Consider the following 26,958-nt stretch of genomic DNA (forward strand, 5'->3'; position numbering starts at 1 on the left):
GTCTTGCGGTTTTACAGCAGTGACTCTGGAGGCTTTTCCGCTCGGACTCTGACAGTTGGGATGGATCCTTCATTGATGTGATTTGTTGGGCCCACCTACAGGAACAGACTCTGCAGTGCTTGGTCCCCTCCTCCCTAATCTTCTCTCTTTGTCATCTCGCGCTGCGCGCCGGAAAAAGCCGCAGTCTCCAGCGAGCTTAAGCCTCTTATTCTGTAATTGCCGGACGGAAGTGAGGAGATAAGTGCAGTTTGTGCCACTTTTGAGCTTTCGTTTCTCCAGACTGTCAATGGGACCAGACGACTGAGGCGAGTCTGTTGCATCACTTCACCTCGGAGCCGCAGCGATGGACTGTTGCGCATACGGTTCGGTGCGCCTCCTGTTCCCTGGATATTTACGCATCGCGCTGCTGTGCCTGCTGCAACTAGAAGCGTTCGCGCAACATGGTAGGTGCATGTAAAACTTTGTTGTGGCTTTAGTTGGGGAAAAGACTCTAAATCTTTTGGTCTCCATCTGTTTTCACCTCTTAGATAAAAAAAACCCAAAACAAAACACTGTTTCTCATCTTCATGACAAGAGGCTTTTCAAATAGAAGCAGATGTCTAAAGCAACTCTTACCTGTCTAAAGCAGCGGATAGAGCAGAGCTGGTGAGCTGGCCTGAGCTGCTGCATTCCCATCACTCAGCAGGTCCAGAGTCAGTGAGATGGACCTTCACAAGACAAGAGCAAAGCTAATCACACACAGAGGAGACAGTGGAGTCAGACAAAGGTATTTTAGTTCTTTCTCAGGGTCTGACTGATCTAAAGACAGACATGGAAAGATAATTGCTGCAGCAGTCATTACCTGATCTATTACTGATCTCAGTCCTGGATGTGTGGAGTATTATTCCCCACCTGAACTTTATTCATTTAGAACTAGCTGATAAAACAGTTCAAGAAACGCTGCAAAAACAACATGAATAAAATCAGCAGACTTGTAAACAGAATCATTAAATGCAGCTGTAATTGGAACAAGACTGGAAAACAGAGATGTTGCTTAACACCATCCAGTAAACCGCATCACACTCGTCTCTGTGTGCTGTTTAGTCAGATTTCCTCTCCCATCATGCTCTTGTCTTTCTGTCACCGCTGTCATGACGTGTGTGATCGTAAATTTAAAACAGGATTGTAAAAGCTGCACAAAACCTTTATGATTGTAGCACATTGATTCCTTTTGTGGGCTGCTGTTTTGCAGGAGGGAGGCTCTGATTTTATTCCTCATGTTTTCATATCATTTATATAGGATGAAATAATAAAGTTATATGAGCATATATTAAGAGTCCTCTCCATCTCGCTCGATCTTTGTCTCCAGGACGAACAACGACAGATGAAAGCACACAGTCGTAAACTTAAAGACAGGCCGTCGTAAAACAAAATGCTGTGGGTCCTCACAGAGCTTTGCACCAAGAACACCAGGGATTTCTACACCAACCACAACACATTTTGTCCAGTTTGCTAAAAAAAAAAAAAAAACAGTTCCGGTTTAAGTTGCTGAGAGAAACGTGTTTAAATAGTGTCAAGTCTTCTAAATTCTTCCTCTGGCAGTGAAAGCCCTTTAACCCTCCTGACCTTTCAATGAAAAGTCCCAATGTTTAATAAGATGCAAAATAACTTCTCGACAAGCAGCAACGTATCATTGTCAGTCTAAAGAAGGTGGGTTATCTGACTTTGAAGCTTCGTAACCAAGAGTATTTCAATCAAAAATAAACATTTTTTGGATCTTAGTGTTAGTGCGTGCTATGAAACAAACGCATCTATGGTACTCAAAGAAAAGTCATTAAGCCATCAGGAGCCTCAGCCCAAAACTGGTCTTTAAATACCATGTTATTAAGCTCTGCTCTTAAAAGCAGACAATCAAGTTAAAGTAGCAATTGACACCTTTCCCCCCTAGTGTTTCCAAGCGGTATCAATTTTGGCGCCTTCTTTGCGTCCTCTGACAACGGGGCTCTTTCTTTTTCCACAGTTATGGCGTTTGTTGCACCGTCTACCGTTTCCGCTACCTGGGGAAATTTACCGATAGCCACCCGGAAAAAGGAAAGCACCGTCCTCTCTCTCTGTTTAGGTTGTGCAGTGGTAAGCGCACTTCCTTAGTGCCGTAAATTGAGACTTCAATTTTCCACAAACCTTCGTGGCCGGTGGCTTATAGAGAACCAATCTGAAGGCTGATGGTGTCATTATACTAAAGCCATTACGGCTGTGCAGCCACAGTGTTTTCTGTTAAAATAAAAAAAGTTGTCCATCGTTAAGGCCTATTACCTTGTCTGTGCTGTCTGGCGGTGAGTGACAGGCCCTCTGGGAAAAGGACCTGTAACCTCAGTTATGTTAACACCACGCTCTCCCAAATTAATCTTCTTTCCTGAGAAACAGGAGAATTCCCTGCAGAGTCCCTGCACATCTGGGCTGCTGAGGGCCCCTCTCTCAGTGGGAGCTCCTCCACCCAGGGGCCGGTTCATTAGCTCACCACCCCCCCCACTCACCCGGGGCTCTGTAAACTCATTAAGCCGCCAATTGGAACAGTTTAGCCAGCAGCCAAAGTCTCGCCAATTGTCCTCCTCCCTGAAAACCCTGGCTGTTTGGACAACCTGTGACCTCAAGTGTTGTCAGCCGAGTTTCCAGACGAGGTGTACACGCAGACAGGCGACGACGTAAACAAAACCATTTGCTTTCAAAGGGCTGTCAACATGAGGGCCAGCCTGTAAGACCTTGTTTAGGCTTGGGATCACTGGCAGTAACTTCGCCCTGTCCATTCAAGGCTTTGACAGTCTGGAGACATCCTAAATTCCCTCAGTGTTTGTTTTCCCTGACTTTACGCAGCCGCTACCGCCGTCAAACTCAAGCACAAGAAAGGGAAGCGAAAGAACAATTTGTTCTTTTTGTTCAGGTTCGCGAAGAAAGGCCTCTGTTGACGACTCTGACCCACTTCACTTCACAGACGTCGAGCTTTTGAGAGTGTGCTAGTGTGGAAAACTGCATGTTCTGCTCAAGTAATTTTCCCCCGGTTGTTTCGGCCCCCAGCTGCAGGCGGTGTTCTCATGCGCCATTGGCTTTAGCGTCCTTCCCGGGGCGAGTTTAGAGAGGTGAGAGGCTCACAGGAATGTCTGTTATTCTTAGCAATTTAGATAACCTCTGGGGGTGAAATGATCTTTCCAACTCACCTCCTTAACGCCAACTGACACTTTAAAGAGCAGTCACACTCTATTCTGTCGCCTTTTTCTCGCCACCCCTTCTTGTTGTCCATGTTGACAGTGAAGTTGAAGTTCTTCAGTGTCAAATCATTCCCTTTTGGAGCGTCACAGGCATATAAACACACTGCTGGAGATCCTCTAGGTTGTTTCATTGCTACATGGAGGTGCTGCCATAACTTCAAATGTACATCGCTGGAATATGCTCAATTAAATCCTTCAGTCTTTAACTAGGACCAACCAAGACTAAAGGATTAACTTTTATTTTGTGTGCAAAATAATCTAAAACCTGGTTTTTAAAATGAGCAGGATTGAGCTGTTGAAACTCTTAACATGCATTTAGAGGCAAAAGCAAAAAATTTGAAAAGCCAAGTCTTCATTAGCATATGGACTTTACAACAGGACACAGGTTATGATACCTCCTCATGTAACCACCTGTTATCATGAGGCCAAAGTTGCATACTTAACTCCATCCGCTGAGGAAGACCATGAGATGGTAGATAGCCCTGGAAAATGCTATTAAAGGGGATCTTGAGTTAATAGTTAATAGTTCCTCAAATTACTATTCCCAAGGCCAAGAATAAACGTTCACATTCCAGTTTAAATGAAGTCTTTTCCCTACCGTACACTGAGAGAGAGATTCTCTGTCAGGCCAAGGACAAGGAGTTGCTTTTGTTTTGTCTATCTCTGTAACGTCTTTCCCCTCAGATCGGTCCTGAACGCAGCCGAACCAGCAGGACTGTGTCGCAGATAAAGACATGATCTAATCCTGACCTGAGATTCTGCACTTTTCATTTCCTCTTGATTAAACTGTTTTTTTGTTTTTTTTTTGTGGTCCACATCTGTCAAAGCGAGAGGAAGGAGGTTTTAGTTGGAAATATTGATTATTCAGTGAAGGAGAGCATCCAAAAAGATTAAACTTCGCCAGAAGTGGAAAATCATTGAAGAGTTTCACAGCAGGGTCACATCACTGCTCAGTGTGTTTGTCACTTTCTAGTTTTCTTTTTGCCATAGAACAACATCTGCTGAATGTGTGTGTGAAAAAAAGCAGCATATTGATAAAAAGCAATATGGGCTGTTTTAGGCATTTGAACCTTTCCACATTGTCTTGGTTTCATTGCTCTTCTGCTTTCAGCTGCCCAGAGTTCACCTCTCTCAGCGCCAGAGTGTTCCCCAGAAGGCCATCAGACTTTGCATAATCCCTACCGGAGCGTCGACTTCGACTCCACAGAGATCCAGAACACTGCCATCCAGGATCTGATCTGTGACCACTCGATGTCGCCGGGCTGGTACAGATTCAGGATCAACAACAAGCCGGCGGAGATGCCGACCACCTGTGTTGAGGTAAGACACCAGAGCAGCAGGTGAGCTCTGTCAGAGAGGTGGTTGTTTGTTGCCCGTGCAAACATCTAGCGCCCAGCAGGCATAATAAGCACCTTCAGCCCAGCTGGAGGGTATAATAACCCCCTCCCTGCAGGTAATGACTGTTTCTATCGACACCTCCACCTCCATAGATGAACCGCTGTGGCACACAGGCTCCGGTGTGGCTGTCGCTGAAGGACGCCTCCCTGCCGCGGCCCGGCGAGGTGCGCCAGCTCTCCGCCTGTGCCACCTGGCAGTTCTTCCACGGCAGCGCCAAAGACTGCTGCCTCTTCCGCATCCCCATCTCGGTGCGGAACTGCGGCGACTTCCTGCTCTACTACCTGCAGCCCACGCAGGGGTGCATGGGATACTGCGCTAAAGGTGAGCACACTGGACGGGCAATTTGTTGTTGCATACTGGCTGGAATAAGGTCCAGTACCTAGATTTTTCTGAAGTGTAAATTTAATGATCTTTTTTAGCCAATAATGAAGAAATATTTGTCATGTTTTAGTTGCTCCTGATTTGGCACCAAGACTTTGCCCACCAGGTGAGCTGGAAGTCAACGGCCGATGCAAAGGTAGGACTCCTGAAATGTTTATTAGAAACAAGTTGAATATTTGTACATTTAACTAAATTATTCGGCATCATGTAGCGCTCCACTGATGATTGCCCAATTCTCTGTTTTCAGTTGCCGTCCCGTCCCTGCCCTCCCGGCCGGTGATCACACCGGAGCTGATCGGCCACAGCGTCCACCTCAGGTGCTCCTTCATCCCGCCGCCGTGGAGCCAGACGCTGGGCTTCCAGGTGGTTTGGGCCAGACACATCGGCCACAGCATGAAGGCTGAGATCAGGCAGGAATCCACGCTAAAGCCCTTCTCTCTGGTGGAGATGGATGGCGTTCACTTCAGGCTAGGAGAAACGGTAATTCCTGCCAGACAGTGTGCTGAAAGTTTCGGGGGGGCACATGTGGAGGGTTTGACCCCTCGAGCAGGCAGCGTAAGCCATGGATCATGCTGACCTCCTTTTGCCTGGGTTCAACCTTACAAAGCAAAAGCGAAGACATAACGTGTGTCATATCCCGTTAAGAAAAGGCAAGAGGAGGGCGGGGAAGTGAAATCAGTTGCAGGTTGGAAAAGCCTCGCTCCACATGCTTCCCATTTAAACTCTCCATTCGAATCTTCACAATAAATTCAAGGGAAGTTATTTTTATATGGACAGATGCACACGTATACAATGAAGCTATTTCTTCTGATACACTACTACGCTACACTGTTTTCTTGACAACTCGGCACTTACTCAGCAGGATTTGCTGCTCTTGCTCACAGACACTCTGGCACTGATACAGCCGCAGAATCGTACGTGCACGTCAGCAGTCGGATGGCCATCAGCTGTAGTCTTTTACCAGAGGACATGAAGTGATTCAAAGCATCTGATCAGTCAGCTTTTGTAAGCACTCCATGTTTGAGGTCGGCTTGTTGTGTCAGGACCATCACACTGTCTCTTTGACTGCAGCAGAAGAGCTGCATCAGGGAAACGAGGACGTAAGATCCGAGTGCTGATGGGAAACAAGAGCAGCAATGCTCTCATTCAGCACCCACAGACTGGGACAGAGGCAACAATATTCATTGCTTCATGGCAACAACTAATTGCTCCAGGAAATGAGAGCCGTCAGCAGCCTCTGTGTGGAAACGGGGCTGAGCAGCAGACTGTGGACATGCTGGAAAGAATAAGTTTAATCATAAGTTAGATTAGATGTAGAAACTGAGCTGATGTCACTCTCGCTGTTCGCCCTCGTACAGCTGTAGACCCCTGCGCTGCCATATTTGGACACCGGGCTTGTATTAGTTGTGTCTGGAACATGTTGCAGAGGGCTGGGCTCGCTCACGGGGCCCGTCTTTAACACATGTTGATGCTGCGGCTGAGTTGGGTCAAGGGTCATCTCCAATTTTTTTTTTTTTTCTTTTACCCAGAGAGTGAGTTAAGTGTTAGTGCTCTTAAGAGCCGTGGATCAGAGGAGCGCTGCGCAGGGAGATGTTTTGATAAATCACAAATACAGTGTCAGCCGTACATTGTTAGTCTTTCTCACCAGTAACAGTCACACATCGTAGGAATTTGAAGCGCTGGTTCTCTTGGAAATATAATCAAAACCAGTTCATGTGATGTTGTGGGGCTTAAAATGAAAAAGCACTGTGTCATTTATAAGAACAATTTTGACTTGATGTGATATTTACGTTAGCTTTAAAGTCAACTCTCTGATTGGATAAAAACTCTATTATACATTTAACTTTTCCTTGCAGTTCTCCTGCAGCGTGGCCACTGTCAGAGCCAACTCCAGCACCAACAGATCTCCCCCAAAGGAAAGTGAGAGTTTCTATGCTGGACTGAAGGTAAACATTCTTGTGTGATGTTGTAACTGCACTCTACACCAGGATAACAAGTGTCCTTCCTTTTTACTCACCAAAGGCTGCTTTTTTTCCCTCCAGTTCTCTCCAGACTCGCTCCACATAGCGGAGAACAGGAAGGAGCATGAGGTGACCGTGCACAGCACCGTGCCCATCCCCTGCTTCACCCCCGACAGCGGCCACCAGTGTGGAGTCCCTTTGGCTCTGAGCGTCCACGACCCAGGTCGGACCTACAGGAAAACAGTGATCTTTATGTAACTGCAAGGAGTTAATGAAGCCTACAGTTGGAGTAGACTGCCAGTTAACCATCGTGTTAGGTTGTGGAGACAGAAAGTCCTGATTTTGGCAATGAAATGGGATGTGCTGGAGCAACCGCCACAGCTGACCAAACATAACATTCTTTAAACCTCAACATCCCCTTAATTTGACAGTTATTATTAAATTAGTGAGAAAAACACAAGTTAGAGGAGCTGAAAGTGAGCCCAAACATAATTATTTAAAGAATAATGAATTTATTAAACATGATTAGAGGGCCAGGTTGCCCTCCTCGATCTTCTTTCCTGTTGGATTGTCTTCTGTTGTGCTCACACTCTCACGCTCACTCTTTCTTCATCATCACATGAAAGCCAGGTCAGGGAGACTTTATTACAGCTCTGCAGGCAGCTGCTCGCCGTCCATTAACACTAACTTACCGCTGTGTTGACATCCACAGACAGTCTCGGACACGAGGCCTCCAATGTGGCGCTGTCCGCCTGCCAGGTGGAGCTCCAGCCTAACGCCTGCAGCGAAGGCAGCTGCGGTCGGGCGACGTTTTTTGTCACCGCTGTCACTGATTTCACACGAGATGGGAACCGTCCGAGTCTGGTCGGTGCTCTGCCCGCACCCAGCGCACCACGACTCTGGAGGAGCTACGTCCCAGTGTCCCTGAAAGTGAGTTGAAGTGAAACTCCTTTAATCTCATGGATAAACACACGTAACTCTGTTTTCTCGTTAGTGTCAACTCTTATCTAGATCTGTGTAGTTCCGGGGATCTGGAGACGTACAAATTGTCATTGTGACCCATAATGGGGTTCAAGAGATCCTTGAGGATCCCCGTTTTCCTGGGGTTCATGAAGACCCATTCCTGGGGCTATGCTAACAAACTTTAAGAGGTTTTATAGAAGGATTGATGAGTACTCCGGGAGATTCCCGTCATTCCTGGAGGGTTTCCAGTGGTCCTGGAAGTCAAGGAAAATTGGAATTTAAGGCGTAAAAGTTGCATGGGAAGTTACCGTAGGTCTTTCAGGCTCTTTTATGAGATAGAAGTGGTCTGTGGAGATCCAGGAGCACTCATAGATGTTCCAAAAGTATTTTTATTGGATGGATTCTTGATATTAGGCTCCTGTGTTATGAAAAATGCATAGGATACGGTCCTTACAGGGGTTCCTGGGTACTCCTTGAGGATATCCAAGGGGTCTTTGAGGAGGTTCCAGTGGCGCTTAGGGATTCCAGGATTCTTGGAGGGAAATCTTTATTGGGTTTTCATATTTTTTTACAAGAACAATAACAATAAATCACAGGTCACAAGAGCCGTGATTCATGAGTTCTCCTGCACAGTAATGGAAGAAGAGTCAGGTCCAAGATAGTTCAAGCAGGGCTGCCAGACTTTGTAGAACTGGTCTGCTTTGATATGTAGAATATTCGTAAGATATTCCAGAGGAACCAGCTCAAATATGACCTTATACCAATCATTAACAGAAGGGCTCTCATCACTAATCCACTGTTACAATATACTTTTCCTAGCAGCAAAAGTAAGAATGTTAGATAGTGGTTATACGTCTACTTGGGAGGCCCAAAATCAAATATATTGGATCCGTTTCTAAATCCCTACCAAATATTCTTTCCATTTCACATAGTAAGTCAGATCAATATTTCTGTAATTTATGACACACCATAGGCAACGGGTTAAGGTACCTATTTTGGTTTTACATTTAAGACACAGAGGAGAAAGTGATGTACAGATGGATATCTTTTTAGCGTAACTCCAAATATCTTCCCATGTCTTCTCGCCAGTAGTCACTGATAAGCCCTTCTCCCATACGTCTTTTATCCCCTGTGCACTAGTAGAAGACATACCACACATTGCATCAAAGCAAACTAAGAGACACCTTCTCTGGATGTTGAAACAGCATTTTCTCAATAGCAGAAATCCAAGGATGTTCAATAAGGGTCGTACTCTTAGCAATATAATGCCCTATTTGTAAGAAACGGAAAAAATCTTGTTTGGGGAGCTGGTATTTCTTTGTCAATTGTTCAAATGCTGTTAAACTATTATCTGAGAATAAATCTCCCAGCTTGGTTAAACCTTTGTTATGCCATTGCCGGAAGGAATGGTCCAACATTCCTGGCAAAAAATCAGGATTGTTAATTATTGGAGTAAATGTAGAAGTCGATTTGAGCCTCCCCTCCATACGACGAGGTGACCGCCATGCCTTCAGAGCATTTATTGTTACTGGATTGGCACAGTTATCTCTTATGTCCAATCTTGAATTTTTTAACAGGGCACCAGGGTCCAAAAACAAATTAGGAACAACAGCAGAGTCATTTAATAATTTAAGTATTACTTTAATTGGAGATTATTAGAAAGACTGTTGTAATTACAGGTGTCTCTGTCACTCTGTGTACATATACACACAGTTATACAGTGCTTTATGGAGTTGGTGGGGAGGAGGGTGGGGGTTTAAAGTCTAACTGTTTGATGGTTTGACACAATGTTTGAGGAGCGCTGCTCTAAAGTGCTCATTAGTTGCGTCCACACAGCTATTACGTTATGTAAGACGTGATGTCAGCCCTCCAGACATCGTGTCTCTGAGGAGTCCACAGAGGAGCTTTCCCATCTGTGTTTAGTGAAAACATCAAAGCCCAAAGGTCAAAGGGTCAGTGGGTGGGGCCCCCTTAATCTTTGTTCTCCTGACCTCTGCCCCCAGGTCACGGTCCAGGACGTTCCTACTTCCATCTGCTACTCTCTGACTGACCCGCATGTCATTACACTGGATGGCAGGTAAGTTCCCTCCTTATCGGTTGTTAGCAGTTGTTAAATGGTCATTTAATTCCATTTATAATGTTGTTATAATAGATAGTAGTTTCAGTTTGCACCAGATGACATAACCTCATGTCCTTCTGTAAATTTGCTATGTGCAGGCGTTATGAAAACCACCAGACTGGCACCTTTGTCCTCTACCGGAGCCTCGTCAGGGAGTTCGAGGTGCATTCTCGCCAGTGGGACTGTGGCAGCCGACACTATGCTGTCGCTTGTAACTGCGGCGTTGCAGTGCGAGAGGGGAATGAGGTTGCCGTCTTTGACATGTGCAATGGTCAGCCGCAGGAGACCAGGCCACAACTCACCCTGAAGAACGTCGGTGACGAGGAGGGCACTCGGGTCAGGGTCCTGGAGTCCCACCAGGGGAAGAAGGTCACCGTAGGTATCCGAACATTTTGAAACTGGTGCAGATTTCTTTGGAGCATCATTATATGTGGTTTGGCTTCTTTAATGCTTGAAGTGTAGCGTGTCCATCATGTACATTTGAACGCACAGCTCTTTCAGGTTGTAAATTTTAAGAACTGGATGTGACTCTCCTCTTGTAGTTGCTCTTTCCCTCCGGAGCCTTTGTTAGGGCCGATGTTGGTGACTGGGGGATGAGCCTGTCCGTTCGGGCGCCCAGCGTTGACTACAGCAATACACAAGGCCTCTGCGGCACCTTCGACCGCAATGGCAACAATGACTTCCACAGCTCTGATGGTCTCTCCTATGGCCCAGATGACCTGCATCGCTTCATAGAGGACTGGAGGTCAGTCTGTTTGTTTTACTTTAAATTCGAACTTCGCTATGTTCGGACATCATTCGACTGAAATGGTAGATTGTTTAAAGTCTCCACAAAGCCATTTGTTTGTGTGGTTTTCCCATCCTTTGTGTGTGTGCTAGGATAGCTCCAGGTGAGAGTTTATTTGACAGGACACCCCATGGGACGGCACAGGAGTTCAGGAGGCCGTTCTGTCAGTGCCAGCAGGGATACAGCACTTCTCATCACGCTAGCAGAGGGATGAGGAACCTCTACAATCCTTCCGCTCACTCCGCCTGCATATCTTACAATAATGTGGATTACACATCTGTGTTCCCGTCCATGGACACCACAGTGGAATACATCAAGAGTCCAGAAAGAGAGGAAAGCATCCTGGATACGTCTGCCTTTAACAGTCATCCTCTGGAGAGGAGGCACATTGGGTTTCACCGTGAGGACAATCCAAAAAGTGATGGTGATCTTGAGTTAGACGGTGAGTTCAAGGAGGATCATCTGCTTTCCGTCGACAGGCAGAGGAGACAGGCGTCATTTGAATTCCGGCCTGTCTTTGCTACTCAAAGCTTCACTCAGGCTGATCTGGAGAATTTCGCTTACTTTTTCCCTGAGGATCACCTGGCAGAGGCCCGACCGGAGGTGCGACCCCAGTGGCCCACGCCAAGCGGCCTAACCTCGGCCAAAGCTCTGGAGGTGTGCCAGATGGCTTTGGCCAACTCCACCGTCGGCGCAGTGTGCCGGGGGCTACTGGGACGCCGTCTGGACGAGGCAGTGGATCTCTGCATCCTGGACCTGCAGCTCAAAGACGATTTGGGCTGGGACGAGGCTCTGCTGCCATACCTGGAGAATGAGTGCGAGAGACGGTTGCTGGAGAACCGGACCCAGAGAGCTTTGGAGGTGGCAGGTCCTCCAGGAGCGTCCGGGGAGGTGATGATGGCTCTGCGCTGCCCAAACTTCTGCAATGGAAATGGGGAGTGTACGGAATGGGGCTGCCAGTGTTACCCCGGCCACAGCTTCTACGACTGCAGCCTGGCCATCAGTGAGTATAGACGCGTTCCTCTGATGAGCTTCATGTCTAAGAGTGGTTTGACATCTGATTACAAGCATTAAATAACTAATCTTCTCTCTTTTGATTGACCTGTAATTTACTCCTGAGCTATAATAACCTCTCCTCTAATAGGCCAGCCAGTGGAGATAACAGATCTGGAGAACGGTGGACTATGTGACATCCGATCCTTTGATTGTCGCAACGTCCGAGTCTTTGGCCTCGGCTTCATTGACTCTCCGGACCTCAGCTGTCACGCCACTAGACTGAAGGTGAGGAGAAGGAAGTTCAGACGCCGGGCTGAGAGGCTTCAGGAAGAAAGTGTGTTTTTAAAAAAAATATATTTCCTCTGCCTCCACAGTACATGAACGGGGTTTGGGTTGCAGGGGAAAAACAGAGAACAAAAGCCACCTTCCTCAGCTCCAAAGCTTTAGACTGTGCCGTCCCATCCTTGAGCAACACCGCCGTCAATACAGAGGATTTCATGATGGATGACAAACCATACGCACGCTGGGAGATTAAGGTAAAGCTGCTTCTCATATTAACCTGTGATTTAAGTGTCTCTTGTTGGTTGATGGCTGTTTTTTCGCAAGATGTTAAGAATATCTCCTCCCTTTTCTGTCAGGTGACCAATGATGGCTCCCAGTACAGCCAGGCCAAGGTTCTGACAATCTACGACGGTGTTTGCCAGGTCTGCGAGGCCTCGCGCTCAGGACTCTGTAAGTTAAAGGTAACTCACATACAAAAGTGAACCGTGTTCTTCTCCATCCAAGTTGTTCATCTCCTCCACAGTGAACTGAGAACCGCTTATTCTGAGTCTGTTAAAGACTTGATAACTGCGTGAAAAATATTTGCAGTATACACATGTTTTGGCCCTGTCGTCACTATCATCAAGGCTCAAGGTCACAGGTGCAGAATGTATTATCTTCCAGGCGCATTTTCCGGACACATAAAATTACAGAAATTAAAAAGCTCCCATCCTAATGAACTAATCCTAATCCATAGGTAGGACAAAGACACGCGAAGACAAGTCGGTACAGTCGTCCTTCAGAAAACCTGGACTCTGTGGTGTTTGTTTATTTGAGTAGGGAAACAGATTTATGAGACAGTGGGTGTTTAGTGGAAAAGTGTGGTGAAGTGTTTTATATGCTCTGTTAGGGGTCCACAATCTGCGCCCCGAGCAAGTTGAATGATTAAACCAGAGACAAGAGTGATTTCTCATCCTCTCAACACGCAGCATCTGACTAACAACTTTACATTCATTAAAAAAACAGGTACAGAGGGGGTTCTGTTGTTACTGGAACTGCTTTTTATGGGAATACAGACAGAAAAACATGTAATCTTAACAACCAGAGTGAACACACACACACGTGTACAAACAGCTGCAGACACCAAGAAAATGTTCATGCGCTCGCCAAAGCTGAAACAAATTGAATTAACTTAAATCGAGATGTAGCGGATGACGTGTATTTAGATCTGATTTCCTGTTCCACAAGCACAAACAGCTCGAAAAAGAATATGTTTTACAGTGTTGTCATTTCTGCTGTTTGAACATGTCAACGTTTCAAAGCGATGTTGTAAATATGAGCGCACAAACCTCTCTCCGTTCCACCTCTGTTGGCCAGGAGCGGACGTGTAACATCGATGGGATGTGTTTTGCAGAGGGAGACTCCAATCCCAGCAGCCCCTGCCTCCTCTGTGACCCGGACACCTCCCAGTTCACCTGGTCTGTGAACCAAGGTACAAACCAGTTAGTGTGTCTCTCATCGTACGAAAAGAGAACAACCTTTTCATTGCTATAACTGTATGGCCAAAAATATGCGGACGGGGGTGTCCTGTACCCCTTTTGTGTAGTTTTAGAGTGGATCTGTTTGTCATGGTTTGCTCAAGGCCCCTTAGTTTTAAAGAAGGGAAATCTAAATGCTACAGCATACAGTAATAGTAGTTTTTCAGAACAGTTTGGGGGGGGGGGGCATGGCAAGCCCCTGTGCACAAAGTCAGCCCCATAAAGAAATGGTTTATTGCAGGTGTTTTCTGTTCCGCTTGCAGCCCATTAATGATGAGGAACAACAGGGAAAAGCAGCATTTATCTGACTGTATTAGTGTATTCGTCCGTCACCAACTGTGGTCCTGTTTGTCCCCGTTAGCAGATCAAAGGAGCGGAGGTTTAAGTTTCCCAGCATGCCCTGACCTGTCGCTTAACCACCCTGAGAGAGAGAGAGAGAGATGGGAGGGGAGAAGAGGGGGGAAATCACATGTTTAATTTCCACGGCGACACAGACTGACAATCAGCATTCTTTACACACAACAAAGCACATGTCAGCTGTAATAGCGCAGTGCCATAAATTACCTAGAAATGGCCTGAAAACCTGAATTTTCTCAAGCAGTGGGGTGAGATAATCCCTCCTCTCTCCAGTGCAGCTGTACAGTTTGTTGCGACCAGACAAAACTAGGCAGATGAAAGTGACTGTATCAAGAAAACTTGAGGACACTTCTTCTACAAAAGTCTTGAGACAATTTGATTTATGTTGGATGCAAGAACGATTATGTCACTGCTCTGCCACACGTTTTGCTTATTTCTCTCCAGTTAGTTTTGGAAATTCAGAAACAGTAATAATCCTATAAATCAGCAAGTGTTCTCTTGACATAACATAAGACCGTCATGCTGCGCTGGAGTTTCCTGGGATTACCATCACTTTCTTCCTATTGATCGTCTGTGGTGAGAGCGTGATCTGAGCAGTTAGAGGATGTTAAGTAATTGTGCTGATTTAGCCGTAAAGAGCTCCAGTTGGAAAGAAAAGACGGAAAACCGTCCAGCCATGGACATGTGTGTTTATAAGGATTCTTCCAAGAAAAGCCTGGATGAATGTTTGTCAGACCGAATTTACTCCAGGACACAAAGTCAATTCTGTCATCAAAACACAAAGGCTTGTATTTGGACATGTAATAATAAATAAAAAGGTGGGAATAATTGGATATTTGGATTGTAACTTCAACATATAAATTGCATCACAAATATATTTCACCACTTCCCTTTCATGTTTTCTTCCTCTTCCAGTCAACGTGCCCCCGGCCTTCCACCGGCCTCAGAGCAACCTGCGAACATTTGCCGGGGAGAACTTCGTCTTCCAGTTTGCGGCATCGGACCCCGAAGGCTCGGCGCTCCTCTTCCAACTGGAGGAGGGTCCGGGGGGCGCTGTTCTCTCCCCCGCCGGTCTCCTTATCTGGAGGGTCCCGGTGCTTCCGGAGGAGAGGGGGCGTCACTCGAGACGCTCGTTCCGCTTCACGTTGTCCGACGAGTGCAACGCCCAGAGCACCTTCACTGTGGAGGTAGAGTTGGGGGAGGAGAGGGGAGGGAGGAAGAAACTGAGAAACTTTAAGATGCTCATAGCTCTGCTAGATTAGAGGGAGCAGGTGCTTAGTAATCGTATAAAAGGATCCCTATTCATTTAAAGATGATAAAATGATTGTTATACATAGGGATCTCCCTCAGCAGTGTCTCTTTTCCATGTGCAACAGATTGATGTGGTGCCGTGTGGCTGTCAAAATGGAGGCACGTGTGTGACCGATGTCAACTTCCCCGCCGGCAGCGGGAAATACCTGTGTGTGTGCCCTGAGGGGAAACAGGGAGAGCGCTGCGCTGAGGACGTGGACGAGTGTTTGTCGGCTCCGTGCACCGTCGGCAAGTGCGTCAACACAGCCAGCGGGTACAGATGCGAGTGTCCTGCAGGGCTGAGAGGTAAGAGGTGAAGGTAGGCGCTGGAATTTATCTGCGCTGTAATTCCTGGAAAAAAAAAAGTAAGAAATACAAGAAAAGCAGGTTCTGTTTATTTCTGCCATGGCATCACATTTGCAGCTGTAGAGAATCAATCATAGTTATATTTTATAATCACAGAATCAATTTCTCATGTGCGTGTTTTTGGCAGGTATCACATGCCTGGAAGACATCAACGAGTGTGAGAGAAAACCCTGTTTCCCAGGAGTCCAGTGCTTCAATAGCTTTGGCTCCTATGGCTGCGGCCCCTGCCCCAAAGGCATGGTGGGAAATGGGACGAAATGCACGGGTAAGTGTGGGCACACTGTACACGTTTAAGGTGTGTTTTGCCAGGACAGTTCCGCTAGGATGGCACTCACACGTTAAACATCAGCAGAGAGTAACCTGCCTGCTCCCTTGCCACATGTTGCCGTGGAGAAACGGCGAGTTTTTTTCATTTACGAGAGGTATTCAGTTGCAGTCGTGCCAAATCTGGTGTCCAGTCGTGAGATCTGATCTGAAAGAACATGAGACAAAATCAAAACATCATGAGAATGAAATGAGAACATTTTACTCTGAACAGAATGGTAAAATTACACAGTAAAAAAAAAAACACATAATTTCACCATATTCAGCCTTTACTCTCTCGCCAGGTTGTTGTTTCTTTTACAAAAATAACAAATTAAGACAGGTATAATGATGAAAGAACTTCAGTGTTTACATACTGTATAAATATGAGACCCTTGTACCCCAGCTCCTACCCACAAACCTGGATCCCATTAGCAGGCATAGCATGAGTTGATCAGATACTGCTGTACTTTGAGATCCTGCAGCCATTCCGTAGCGCTGTAAGGGTCTCACATGATAAAAGAAATAAACAGATCTTCATCATGAACAATCATCCGTTGGAATCTGTGATGTCGGTTGCCGTGTTCTCTGTGATTATTTGCATGCGACCCAAAAGAACATGTAGCTCATTCTGCTAAGTGCATCACTCCGGATAACAGCATCAGCTAAATGCCCAAAATGTGAAGGCAAATTTACTCATTGCAGCCGTGCTACTCTGAGGAAGAACTCAGCAGGGACTCAGTCCTCGTGCTGAATGGAAACCAGATGGCCTGATACCGCTGCCTCCCTCCACGTGCTCACTTTGCATCGCAGCGACTGCTAACTGGAGTTAATGCATTGCAAACACTGGTTGTACTGAGAGTCGTAAAGCCTGAGGTATTCCTACCTGCAGCTGCTGCACAGGAAGCACTTCCCAGCAGTGGGGAATCTGTCGACAAAAACGCAGGAATGAAGGATGCTTCTAAATCAAATTAAGTTTGAATTATCAAAATGTATCTGTCTGGACAAAGTCGTCGGTTAATGGGAAACTTCTCTCTGTTGCAGACACACTTTTGTTTTGACGAGTGCAATTAGGGTTCATTACGGTTCATGAAAGCTGAGTCATCCTACATTCATGCTACCAGCAAACACGTCACCACACTTTGGTTTCTGATTGGATGTTAGAGTCGCAATGTGACGGTGATCCTCTTCACATTTATCAAATCTTATCAAATTCACTTCAGTGTGTTTTGAGTTGCTCACTAGATCGATGCAGAACTTGTTTTAACAGAGAAGCCATGTTGCGTTGGGCAGACTGGCGCCACAGGTGTATTTTCAGTGTGTAAAGCATGACCTTAAAACAAACCTGGGCTGAACAAGCATTTACAAATCATCCTCAGTCAGTGTTTGTGTTTACACTGAGACTATTTAGATGTCAGATGAATTGTGGCTTTCTTGCAATTGCATTGTATTGTCCTTTGAGTAATCAAAGGACGTCAACACTTGGCATCTAAGCAGGGTGAAAACCAAACCACGGTGTACATCTCAAGACTTTATCCTCCGTCCTTAATGGAAAAGTTGGCCCACAGCAGAACACACAGCATAAGTTACTGTCAGTGACATGTTGTTTGTCACTTTTATGGAACTGTGTAAAAGTAGACTCATGAGGACAGATCCTTGGATTTCCACAATCCCTTTGTTTGACTGCTTACTCCTCAGTCCTCTGATCTTCTTGAGTTGAGAGACTTTGGTTCAACTTATTTCACCTCCTTATTCAGTTCAACTTTGTGTCAGGGGCCAGCGGGGGGTGGGGGGGGGCACCATGAAGTTCCTAAATCTTAAATGTTCTGTATGCAAAGCGAGCTGCCACGCTTGTGGTTTGTAAATGTGTTGATAGGCTGTGAGTGGTGATGGATCCTTACACAAACTCAGTCCAAAGTCTCAACTCTTGCTGTGCAACATTTTGACCCTTCCAGATTTATTTTTTCCTGTTGCTTTACTGCACCATCGCGTACACTGCAGTCTCCACTTCACCTCTTTGCTATCGGTTCATTGCAGCGTGAGTGATCTTGAAATTGAATAGGAAGTCATTCCAGATAAGAGAGTCTGATAAAGACATCACATGGCAATCCAAAACATAAACTGTGTCTTCCTTCATGCAGCAGTCCTCAGGCCGGCCACCATCACTCCCACATCTGCTCCTCGTACAACAGTCTACAAGATACCAGATGTTCCGCTGCAACCTCCCAAAATAAAGACAGACACTTTCCAGAAGACCTCGAGTGGTAGCTCCCAACGGACGAGGGCTGAGGCGGGGAGGACGATTCCAAGAATTGACCCGGGCCGATCACAAGCTAAGACCACCGCTTGGAGAAAGACTCCGGGAATTAGCCCGAATCCAACCCGGACTAAGGTGGAAACCAATGAGAGCGTCACAGCGATTGCATCAACCGTCTCCCAAACAACGACAGATGCTTTGAGAAAAACCCAAGGAATTAACCTCAGTCCATCCAGCAACAACACAAACACTATGAAGAACAGCTCAGGAATGACATCAGACCAAGTCAAGCCTGATCAGCCCAAAATCAGCAACACTATTATCAAGACACCGACAGCAGCAGGAAATGGCAGACCAGCTGCAGGTAAGTCAGAAGTTCCCAACCATCTCCACCAACTGTTCTTTTCTAAAGAAATATTTACTTCTGTTTCTGTAGCAGTCAGTGGTGGGTAGAGGTGTTTCAGGGGGGTTAGGGGTAAAGGAGTGTTTACTGCTGATCCTTTTCACTATCTTTAAAGAACTTCACAAGAAAAACCAAGAACGCATGAAGCAGAAACCACTTTGCTTTCAGAAAGACAGAGAGACGACTCAGCTCGCTCAGAGCTCTGACCGGTGTTTGTGTCTCTCAGGATCGGTTCAGATTCCGGCCGCCAACGCGGCGGCTACGTGTGCCAGCAGGCCCTGCTTCCCCGGGGTTCAGTGCATCAACCGCAGGCCGCCACACGTCGGCTACGTCTGCGGCCGCTGCCCGCCCGGCCTTTACGGCAATGGACGTGTCTGTATGAAGAACGCCAAAGCGGGTAAGGGCTTCACGCAACCACTGGACCTGCAGCTCCAACACCTAATTCACTGATTTAAAGCTTTTCTAAACCTGAAACATACATGAACGTCTACTGATGAGTCAACCACAATTTACCAAATGCATGCATGAATATAAAACCTTTTCTTCCTCTTCCTATTCTTCTTTTTAATCTGAAGACACTTCCTGTGTTGTTCAGGGATAAAATAAAACACCAGGCAGTAATATGACGTCTCTCCATATGTCGTGCGCCACTTTAAAGATCTTTGATTTTTGGTTTCCCTGATGTTGTTTTATGTGTTTCTCTTGGTTGGAAGGAATGTCGTTTATTGCAGCAGACAGATCAGAGCAACCGAGACTGCCTGCCTAGATGTATTAACCACCTCTGGTGCTTTGCTTTTTAAGTCAGCACCCGGCCACAAAGCTTCAACAGAAGATTGCTTGATGTTATTTTCTCACAAGCGGAGCCGGGGGGTGGGTCCTTACAGCTCAGAAGAGACGGTTTCATTCCAACTTAAATCCCTTAACTGTGGATTGTGTTTGTCTGGAAAGACACAAAGCGGAACAGAGTGTTTGTGCAGATGAGTGTGTCAGCCTCAAACAAGACAGGAATCGCTTAAATCACTTTGCGGTGCTGCTCTGAAGAGTTCTACACAAATCAGAGCCTGTAAAAATATCTTCTAAACATTATATTCACCCAAGGAGGGATTGCCTGTGCGCTCTTTTCCAACAACATGCTATTATTTAAGCAGATATCCCTTCTCTCTTTGCTTTAACTTGAGCCCACATTGCTTTAGCATGTGGGGGAATTCAGAGCTTGTTCCTCCTAGTTACAGCTGCTGAGTTCTGACCAGGCAAGAAGGGGTCAATTTGCCAAAAGCACTGATGCCAGCTCCTGTCTTTCCTCAGCATCCAATCACCTCCCTCAGCAGCAGACAGTCAGCAAGACCAGCCGATCCCCGCATGGAGGTGGCAGCAAAGTCTCCCAGCTCCACCTGCCCAACCTGCCCAGCAGACACGCCATCAAACACCTGTCCTTGTCTGTCACCAGACCCAATCAAGATAATGCACCACGCCAGGTTCCCACATCAGGCAGGGGAGGTGGTACTGGCAGGAGAGAGGCGGTCACTGCTTCCAGAGTTGTTACAAAAACATTAGTGAACCCCCTGCATGTCACTGCGAACACTCACATCATCCACCAAAGCACCAACTCTAGAGCAGACGCCAGGACACACGCGAGAACTAGCATCACTGCCTCCAGAGAGTTTGTCGTCCCCCATGCGACTGTCTCCAAGGTGAGTCTACCTCTGCACTGTGCATCCTCCTGATGAAAGACATGAGTCATTATTCATAAAGGAGGATGTGTGAATAACCCTCTTGTCTTCTCTCCATAACCATCTCCCAGCAGTCTGAAGCAGCACTGACGGGTGCCACGCCTCTGAAGGTAACTCCTCCTCCTCCTCCTCGTGAAGTGACACAGTCCAAACAGGCAACCGAGCCTCAGCTCAACCACCTGGCATCCACCCAGGCCAAACCCTGGACCCCTCCGAGACCTGTCCTCCCACTTACAGCGGCCCTCACCGCTCTGTCCTACTCTCTGTCCGAGTCGGAGTTCTCAGCAGACGGAGACGAGGCTGAGCCTGGGTCAGAAAGCTCAGAGATGCTGCAGGTGGTCCCGGCGTTGACCTTCACAACACCAGGCAAGACGGTCTACAGCTCCCCGCTACAGAGAGCTACCCCCGTCCAACCAGGTGTTAGGAGTGGTACCACGGCCGACAAACAGGCGACGACCTGCGCCGACCTGCCGTGCTTCCCTGGCGTCCAGTGTGAACCAACCGTGGATGGGTTCAGCTGTGGGAGGTGTCCCGTAGGATACACTGGTGACGGACACGCCTGTCGAGGTACAACTCCTCACCTTCAGCAGCCGAGAGATTTGTCAATTTGTTTGTTACCTTTTTGAAATTTCTTGTAACTGCAACTTGAACGAGGGTGATGACACACTCGCTGTCCCAGAGCTCCTCCTGTCATCCGCAATCTAAATCCATCACTGTGTGGCACTCATTAGGAACATTATGATGTCAGGTGACACCAGGTCAGGGTTTGTTGCATTTAACCTGGAGCAATCCCATTAAAGCCAAATCCCAATGTGCTTAGTGAGATCAGTATCTGCACCAATGCCAATCAGGCATATGGCATCTATGTATCCCTGATGCAGGTAATTAAGACGTATCGAGCCATCATAGATTGTAAATACCACCTCAACGGCGCCCCCTGTGTGTGTTTTCAGCCGTCTGCAGACATACATGTGGCAGGAACATGGTGTGTGCTGCGCCAAACACGTGCCGCTGCAAACCAGGCTACACTGGATTAGACTGTCAGACAGGTAAATAAATAACCGGCTCACATTTATTATTATTTTAGCATCTTCATACACATTTCTGTGTGTATTGGTTTGTTTTGGGTATTCTGGTTTTCCGTTGTTGATTTTTGTATGCCCATATTTTCTCAGCCATCTGTGATCCAGAGTGTATGAACGGGGGCGTCTGCATCGCTCCGGGTGTGTGTCGGTGTCGGAGAGGCTTTCATGGAGAGACGTGTCAGGAAGGTGAGGCTTGTTTCCAAGTTTCCCAGTTGTTCCAGTCACAGGTTTATAAATCAACTATTCTAAATGATCAAACTAACGGACGTCCCGTCTCTGCAGCTCTGTGCAGGTCGCCGTGTGAAAACGGAGGCACCTGTGTGGGACTGCAGACTTGCTCCTGTCCTTATGGGTTTGTCGGACCTCGGTGTGAAACCAGTGAGTTCACAGCTACTCATTCAGAGACTAAAGCTGCTAAGGCTTGTGGGAGTTGTAGTTGCCGAATAATTACACATTTACTTCCAAAGTTTTGTTTTTTTTTTTACTTTTATTTGATCAGATTTTGTCTGACATTTGACATTTACGATCAGAAGGTTTTTGTTTTAGGTTAAGTTGTTTTCCTTACCATCATGAATGTGATATACAGTATATTATTTTTCGGTGTGTTATAGTGGTGTGTAGCCGCCACTGTCACAACGGAGGCCAGTGTGTGTCTCCAGATGAGTGCAGGTGTCTTTCAGGCTGGACTGGACCATCCTGTGACACTGGTGAGTGTGTATTATGTGTATTGTGTTTGTGTGTGTGTGTGTGTGTGTGTGTACTGACCACTCAGTGCTGATGCTCTCGCCTCTCTCTCCTCCAGCTCTCTGCTCTCCCGTCTGTCTGAACGGAGGCTCGTGTGTCCGGCCGAACATCTGCGAGTGTCCTCATGGTTTCTACGGAGCACAGTGTCAGAACGGTAAATCAACGACTAAACAGTAATTCAAGCTTCATCTGCTAAATTTGAGTTTGTGTGGAGTCAATCCAGATCCCTTTATTTCAGTATTTGTGTAAGTTTTGTTTTCCCCTTCCTCCTGCAGCCGTCTGCAGTCCTCCCTGTAAGAATGGTGGTGTCTGTATGAGGAACAACATCTGCTCCTGTCCGCAGGGATACACCGCGAGGCGCTGCGAGAAAAGTCTGTCTTCCTGCATCGTCCACCTCATCATTTCTCTCCTCATCTGTTCTTGTCTGGCACTGCTTCCCTCACTCCTTTAAGTCCCGCTTCTCTTATTATCTTCTTATCTTCCATCTCTTCTTGAATATTTTCCACTTCATCCTCATCGTTCAATGTCCTTCTGCTTTCTCTTCATCTTCCTCTATTTTAAATTTACAAACTGAAAGTGTGTTACCTAAAATTCTTCACATTACATCTGAAAAGAAACGCTGGCTTTGAATCATTTCTCTCACTCTCTACCTCTCCAGGTGTGTGCGAGCCCATGTGTATGAACGGCGGCAGGTGTGTCGGTCCAGATGTTTGCGATTGCCCGTCAGGCTGGCGAGGGAAGAGATGTGATAAACGTAAGTTGCCGTGATACAAGAATCGAACACGGACTCTTTACATTTACAACATCGTCGTCCTCCAGGCCGACGCGCTGAATGCCAGGATGCATCGGTGTGAACACCTGCGCACGTCTGACTGCAGATTCACACCGGCCTCCCAGAATCAACACCAAAACCTAAACTCGTCTGTTTGTTATTAAGCAGTTGTTGAAAGAAAGAACAGGGAAAATCAAAGTAAAGTCACTCAAATGTGTTTGAAGAAGTGATTTAAAGTATGAATGGAATATTTGACAATCGTTTAGAATTGACTGATTCATTATTTAACATTTAAGAATGTTTTTAATTGCTATTCAAAGTCGTTGTCATTTTTCAGTCCACTGACTAATCTGCTCTATTAAAAAGAGACTGTGTTGGACAGAAAACCTACACCACTACCTCAGAATGGATTTCACCATCAAAACTTTTCCACCACGTTGCTACGAAACTCACCGCAGTGAAGCAGAGACTTCAGGTACAGTGACACTGTCCGAACCCTCCGGCCTCTGCTGACAGACGCCTCCACAAGTGGCGCCTCACATATGGGAACCATCAGCTCCAACGTCTGCGGTGTTTTATGGTTCCGACCTTCATGAGGCTGAGAAGGGGGGACGGGGATTAACCACAGATAACCATTATCTGTTGGAGCTCAGATCTGCAGCTTTTATTTTGAAGGAGGCGTGCTGGCAGCCTTGACGTCCTCCTTCATCAGTTCACACATCGACACCAGCCACTCACCAGGATGGACTGTCGGTGACCGTGAGGCATCTGGATATTCTCCACAGCTGCTTTTTCTGCAACATTTGGTTTCACTGTCCTTTTTTTTTCCTCCATTGTTGCTCCTGTTGTTTTTATTTTTGTTCTGCAGCCGCTGACCTCACACCCGACCACACCTGAACCTGCGGGCAGTGGCAAATGACAAAAAGACCATGAACAAACTGCATTTCAAGCCAACACCTGAGCAGAGAGTGTTTATACTGACACAGAAAATCCCACAGTTAAGATGCAAGTCAAATGAAGTGTCTCTAAGGTTAAGTGTTGTGTGTCCTCCCAGCCAGCTGTCTGCAGAAGTGTTTGAATGGAGGGGAGTGTGTGGGTCCCAACACCTGCCACTGCGCACCGGGGTGGCAAGGCATGCTGTGCCAGATCCGTGAGTATTACAACACGACCTCTGGAAGTTATTCCACGTGAAAAGGATTAGATGTCATACGCTAAGATTGTCATTAATGAAAATTATGCCATAGATGTGAAATATCCCCCTTTCTGAAAGGCTTTTTTTTTAACCTTTCTTTTACACAAGTTGTGTTGTACGCTAGATGAGGATATAGATTGTCATCCCAAAACCAACAGATTTGCAGGTCCTGATATTCATCTAAGTTAAAACTGGGATAAATTTGGTTGAAAAATTAAAGACAGTGTCCTGGCTGAATCATATAATTAAACTTTACTATATGTTCGTTCTGGTTTATTGTTTATTTCCTGTGATTTCTCAGCCCTCTGTGAACAGAAGTGTCTGTATGGCAGTCGATGTGTCCAACCTAATGTCTGCGCCTGCCGGAGCGGGTACTCAGGTTCTCTTTGCTCCAGGAGGGTAAGAAGAACTGGAGATTGTTTTGAAGCAAAAGACAGTTTAGCATGTAAACGGTGTCATTTAGGAACAGACCAGGGTTACTGGGTAGTGTAAAACTGGACTTCTCAACCACTTCTATAACTTAAAATACTAAATCTCCCTCCTTTTCTGGATTCTCATATGGTTTTAAACTCCAGCCCTGAAGTTATATGTTTTTATAGTGTTTTTCCAGCTGGTCTGAGATTCACACATATGTGAGTCAGGAGATCTGTATATGAAGAAAACTGGAAGCACGTGAAAATGCATCCATGAATTGACCAGTTACAGATGAGGGGGGGGGGTTGAAAAAGTTTCAATGATAACAGTGAGCCTGTGAACGCTGCAGTGATCAAAGCAATGTGCAGCACTTTGTTCTGGATGTGAATTCACCATTTTATCTGCGCAAACATACAAATTCAGCTTCCCTGTCTCCAGATGTTTAACCCAATCCTTTTTAGCTGGATTTCTGAAAAGAAAATAGAAAAAGAAATTAGTTTTTCACAGTCAAAGTTTTCTATACCTTCTACATCTTTCATTTCTGTGACTGTCATTGTAAGATCTCATATTCTTGTTTTTTTCAGCTCCCTATCGCCCAAGGTTGAGATCCACTCAGAACCAGCAAACACCGATCAGTACAGACAAACCCTTTAGGTCATCCAGAGCCATCAGCACAGAGTATCATCAAGAGAAAAAACCAGAGGGTCTTAATTCTCTCCACTGGATTACACTGCAAAGTTCAAACTCCAGGAAATCACTCAAATTCTTTTCAAACCAAGCCCACTAAAGTCTGAGTCCAAAAGTCAGTTTCATCTCTGTGTGTCCAGCACAGGACCTGGCTCAGCACTTAAACTGGAAACAGAGGGAAAACTACTTTTGTGCTTATTGCAGTTATTTCTTGACAAACTGTCCTGCATCTCTAGCTGCAGCAAGGGTTGTCAGTGTATAAATTCCAATACTGCCAAACTGTTAGAACATGGTTTTCACAGTTTCCCCTTGCTTCCAGTCTTTGTGCTAAGCTAGGCTAATGAGACACTGACTTGTTATTGTACTGACAGACGGAGATAAAGACTTTATTATTTACTTTTGCTACACATGTATTCTGCAGACAGGAAATGGGGGAAACCTGAATTTCACCATTTAGTATTTGGTACACGGTTCTTCCTTCATCGGTAACATTGATCATTTTGAATCTGCAGTGGAGGTTGTTCTCTCCTCTATAACACTTTATATTTTTCACTGTAAACGCCATCCTGTTCAGGTTTTACACTTCAAACCCAAACCTCTGTATGAGTATTTATTTATTTGGTTGTTTTATACTGTCCTATATTTCTTGTTGTATATATCTTAATCACTGTATAATCTATATTATTTCTTATTAAAGCATTGTTTATTGGTTGTTTTGTAAGAAAACAAATAAAGATCCTATTAAGGTATTGATTTCTTCACATTTCGTTTAAGGTATGGAGAGCAGCTTTAATTATTTAGATGTATTTTTTTAAAACTGTTAATAATTTTTTAAGGTTTGTTGAATCGAAGCTCTGTGGTCAAACTTGATATTTGCATTCTTTGGTGTGGAATGAACCGAAAGAAGGATACTTTTGTGTTTGGTTTGTTCGGTGACAACTGAAGTCAACCAGGAGTTGGGTGAAGTCAAATGACTAGTTCCATGTTGAGACTGTGTTTTTCCCTTTTGTGAAGGTCTCTGTGTTTAAATATATGATCATAGAGTCATACAATTTGATGTGATGAGACACAGGCTACACGTTGGAGTCAATCACGGCTTGTGATTGTACTGCGTCATGAACACAGTTGTCAAACTCAACGAGAGAAGACACAAAATTCTGACATGCTAGTTTTTTTTTTGTTAAGAAATTGTGAAGTTTCCCAAGTGAAGTTTGGGTTTTCCCCTATCTTAAACTAACCCTATCCATGTGAGCGGATGATCACACCCAAAGGTGGTGTGTTGCAAAGAGGAGGGGCCCCAGCACCAAGCCTTAGGGCACCCCTGTGGGGAGGCAATGGGATATAGACGTGTGCTGTGAAAACATATCAGAGAGTACGGATGCAGGATGTGGAAGTTCGATGTGTTAAAGGCTGCTGATTGGTCCAGCAAGATCAGAAGTGAGGACTGAGCTGCAGCTCTTGCTGACGGACTACAAATCACTTTATATGACAGCTGAAACAGGTACGATAACACTACCAGATGGCTCATGTTGGGCTCCTCCTAGTATCAGACATACTGTGGTTCCTTACCTTTCACACAGATGGTTTGAAGTTCTCCATCCGTCTCCTTGCACCCATAATTCCTTGTTAACAGCTATTCTTGGAACTGAAGACCTCCGACATGGCCACCAGAGGATGTGTGAGATCACCTGAAAAGTATAGATTTAATCAAA

At 45.9% G+C, this 26,958-nt stretch overlaps 1 protein-coding gene across 1 annotated transcript; it reads left to right on the forward strand.

The window, feature by feature from the left end:
* The first annotated feature begins 343 nt into the window (after positions 1-343).
* Positions 344-25,869, forward strand: LOC111232294 (von Willebrand factor D and EGF domain-containing protein-like). The gene is made up of 33 exons (XM_022759744.1): positions 344-443; positions 4,354-4,562; positions 4,733-4,961; positions 5,092-5,157; positions 5,269-5,501; positions 6,878-6,967; positions 7,064-7,205; positions 7,695-7,912; positions 9,949-10,022; positions 10,163-10,439; positions 10,607-10,809; positions 10,944-11,854; positions 11,996-12,132; positions 12,222-12,383; positions 12,486-12,590; positions 13,486-13,600; positions 14,919-15,190; positions 15,380-15,599; positions 15,787-15,924; positions 18,104-18,583; positions 18,849-19,019; positions 19,928-20,313; positions 20,424-20,919; positions 21,306-21,401; positions 21,528-21,623; positions 21,720-21,815; positions 22,049-22,144; positions 22,240-22,335; positions 22,457-22,552; positions 22,840-22,935; positions 24,008-24,103; positions 24,447-24,544; positions 25,144-25,869. Exons 1-33 carry the CDS (start codon positions 344-346, stop codon positions 25,162-25,164), a joined length of 6,321 nt encoding a protein of 2,106 aa, XP_022615465.1. The 3' UTR covers positions 25,165-25,869.
* Positions 25,870-26,958: the final 1,089 nt, after the last annotated feature.

Source organism: Seriola dumerili, unplaced genomic scaffold (genome assembly GCF_002260705.1).
Source record: "Seriola dumerili isolate Sdu_G_001 unplaced genomic scaffold, Sdu_1.0 BDQW01000018.1, whole genome shotgun sequence".
Taxonomy (NCBI): Eukaryota; Metazoa; Chordata; class Actinopteri; order Carangiformes; family Carangidae; genus Seriola; species Seriola dumerili.

Bases quoted from the DNA above. Each gene is read 5' to 3' on its own strand.
- LOC111232294 (XM_022759744.1), top strand. From the start codon at position 344: ATGGACTGTTGCGCATACGGTTCGGTGCGCCTCCTGTTCCCTGGATAT. The intron at 444-4,353 runs GTAGGTGCATGT...TTCTGCTTTCAG, and splicing joins AGAAGCGTTCGCGCAACATG to CTGCCCAGAGTTCACCTCTC. The intron at 24,104-24,446 runs GTGAGTATTACA...GTGATTTCTCAG, and splicing joins AGGCATGCTGTGCCAGATCC to CCCTCTGTGAACAGAAGTGT.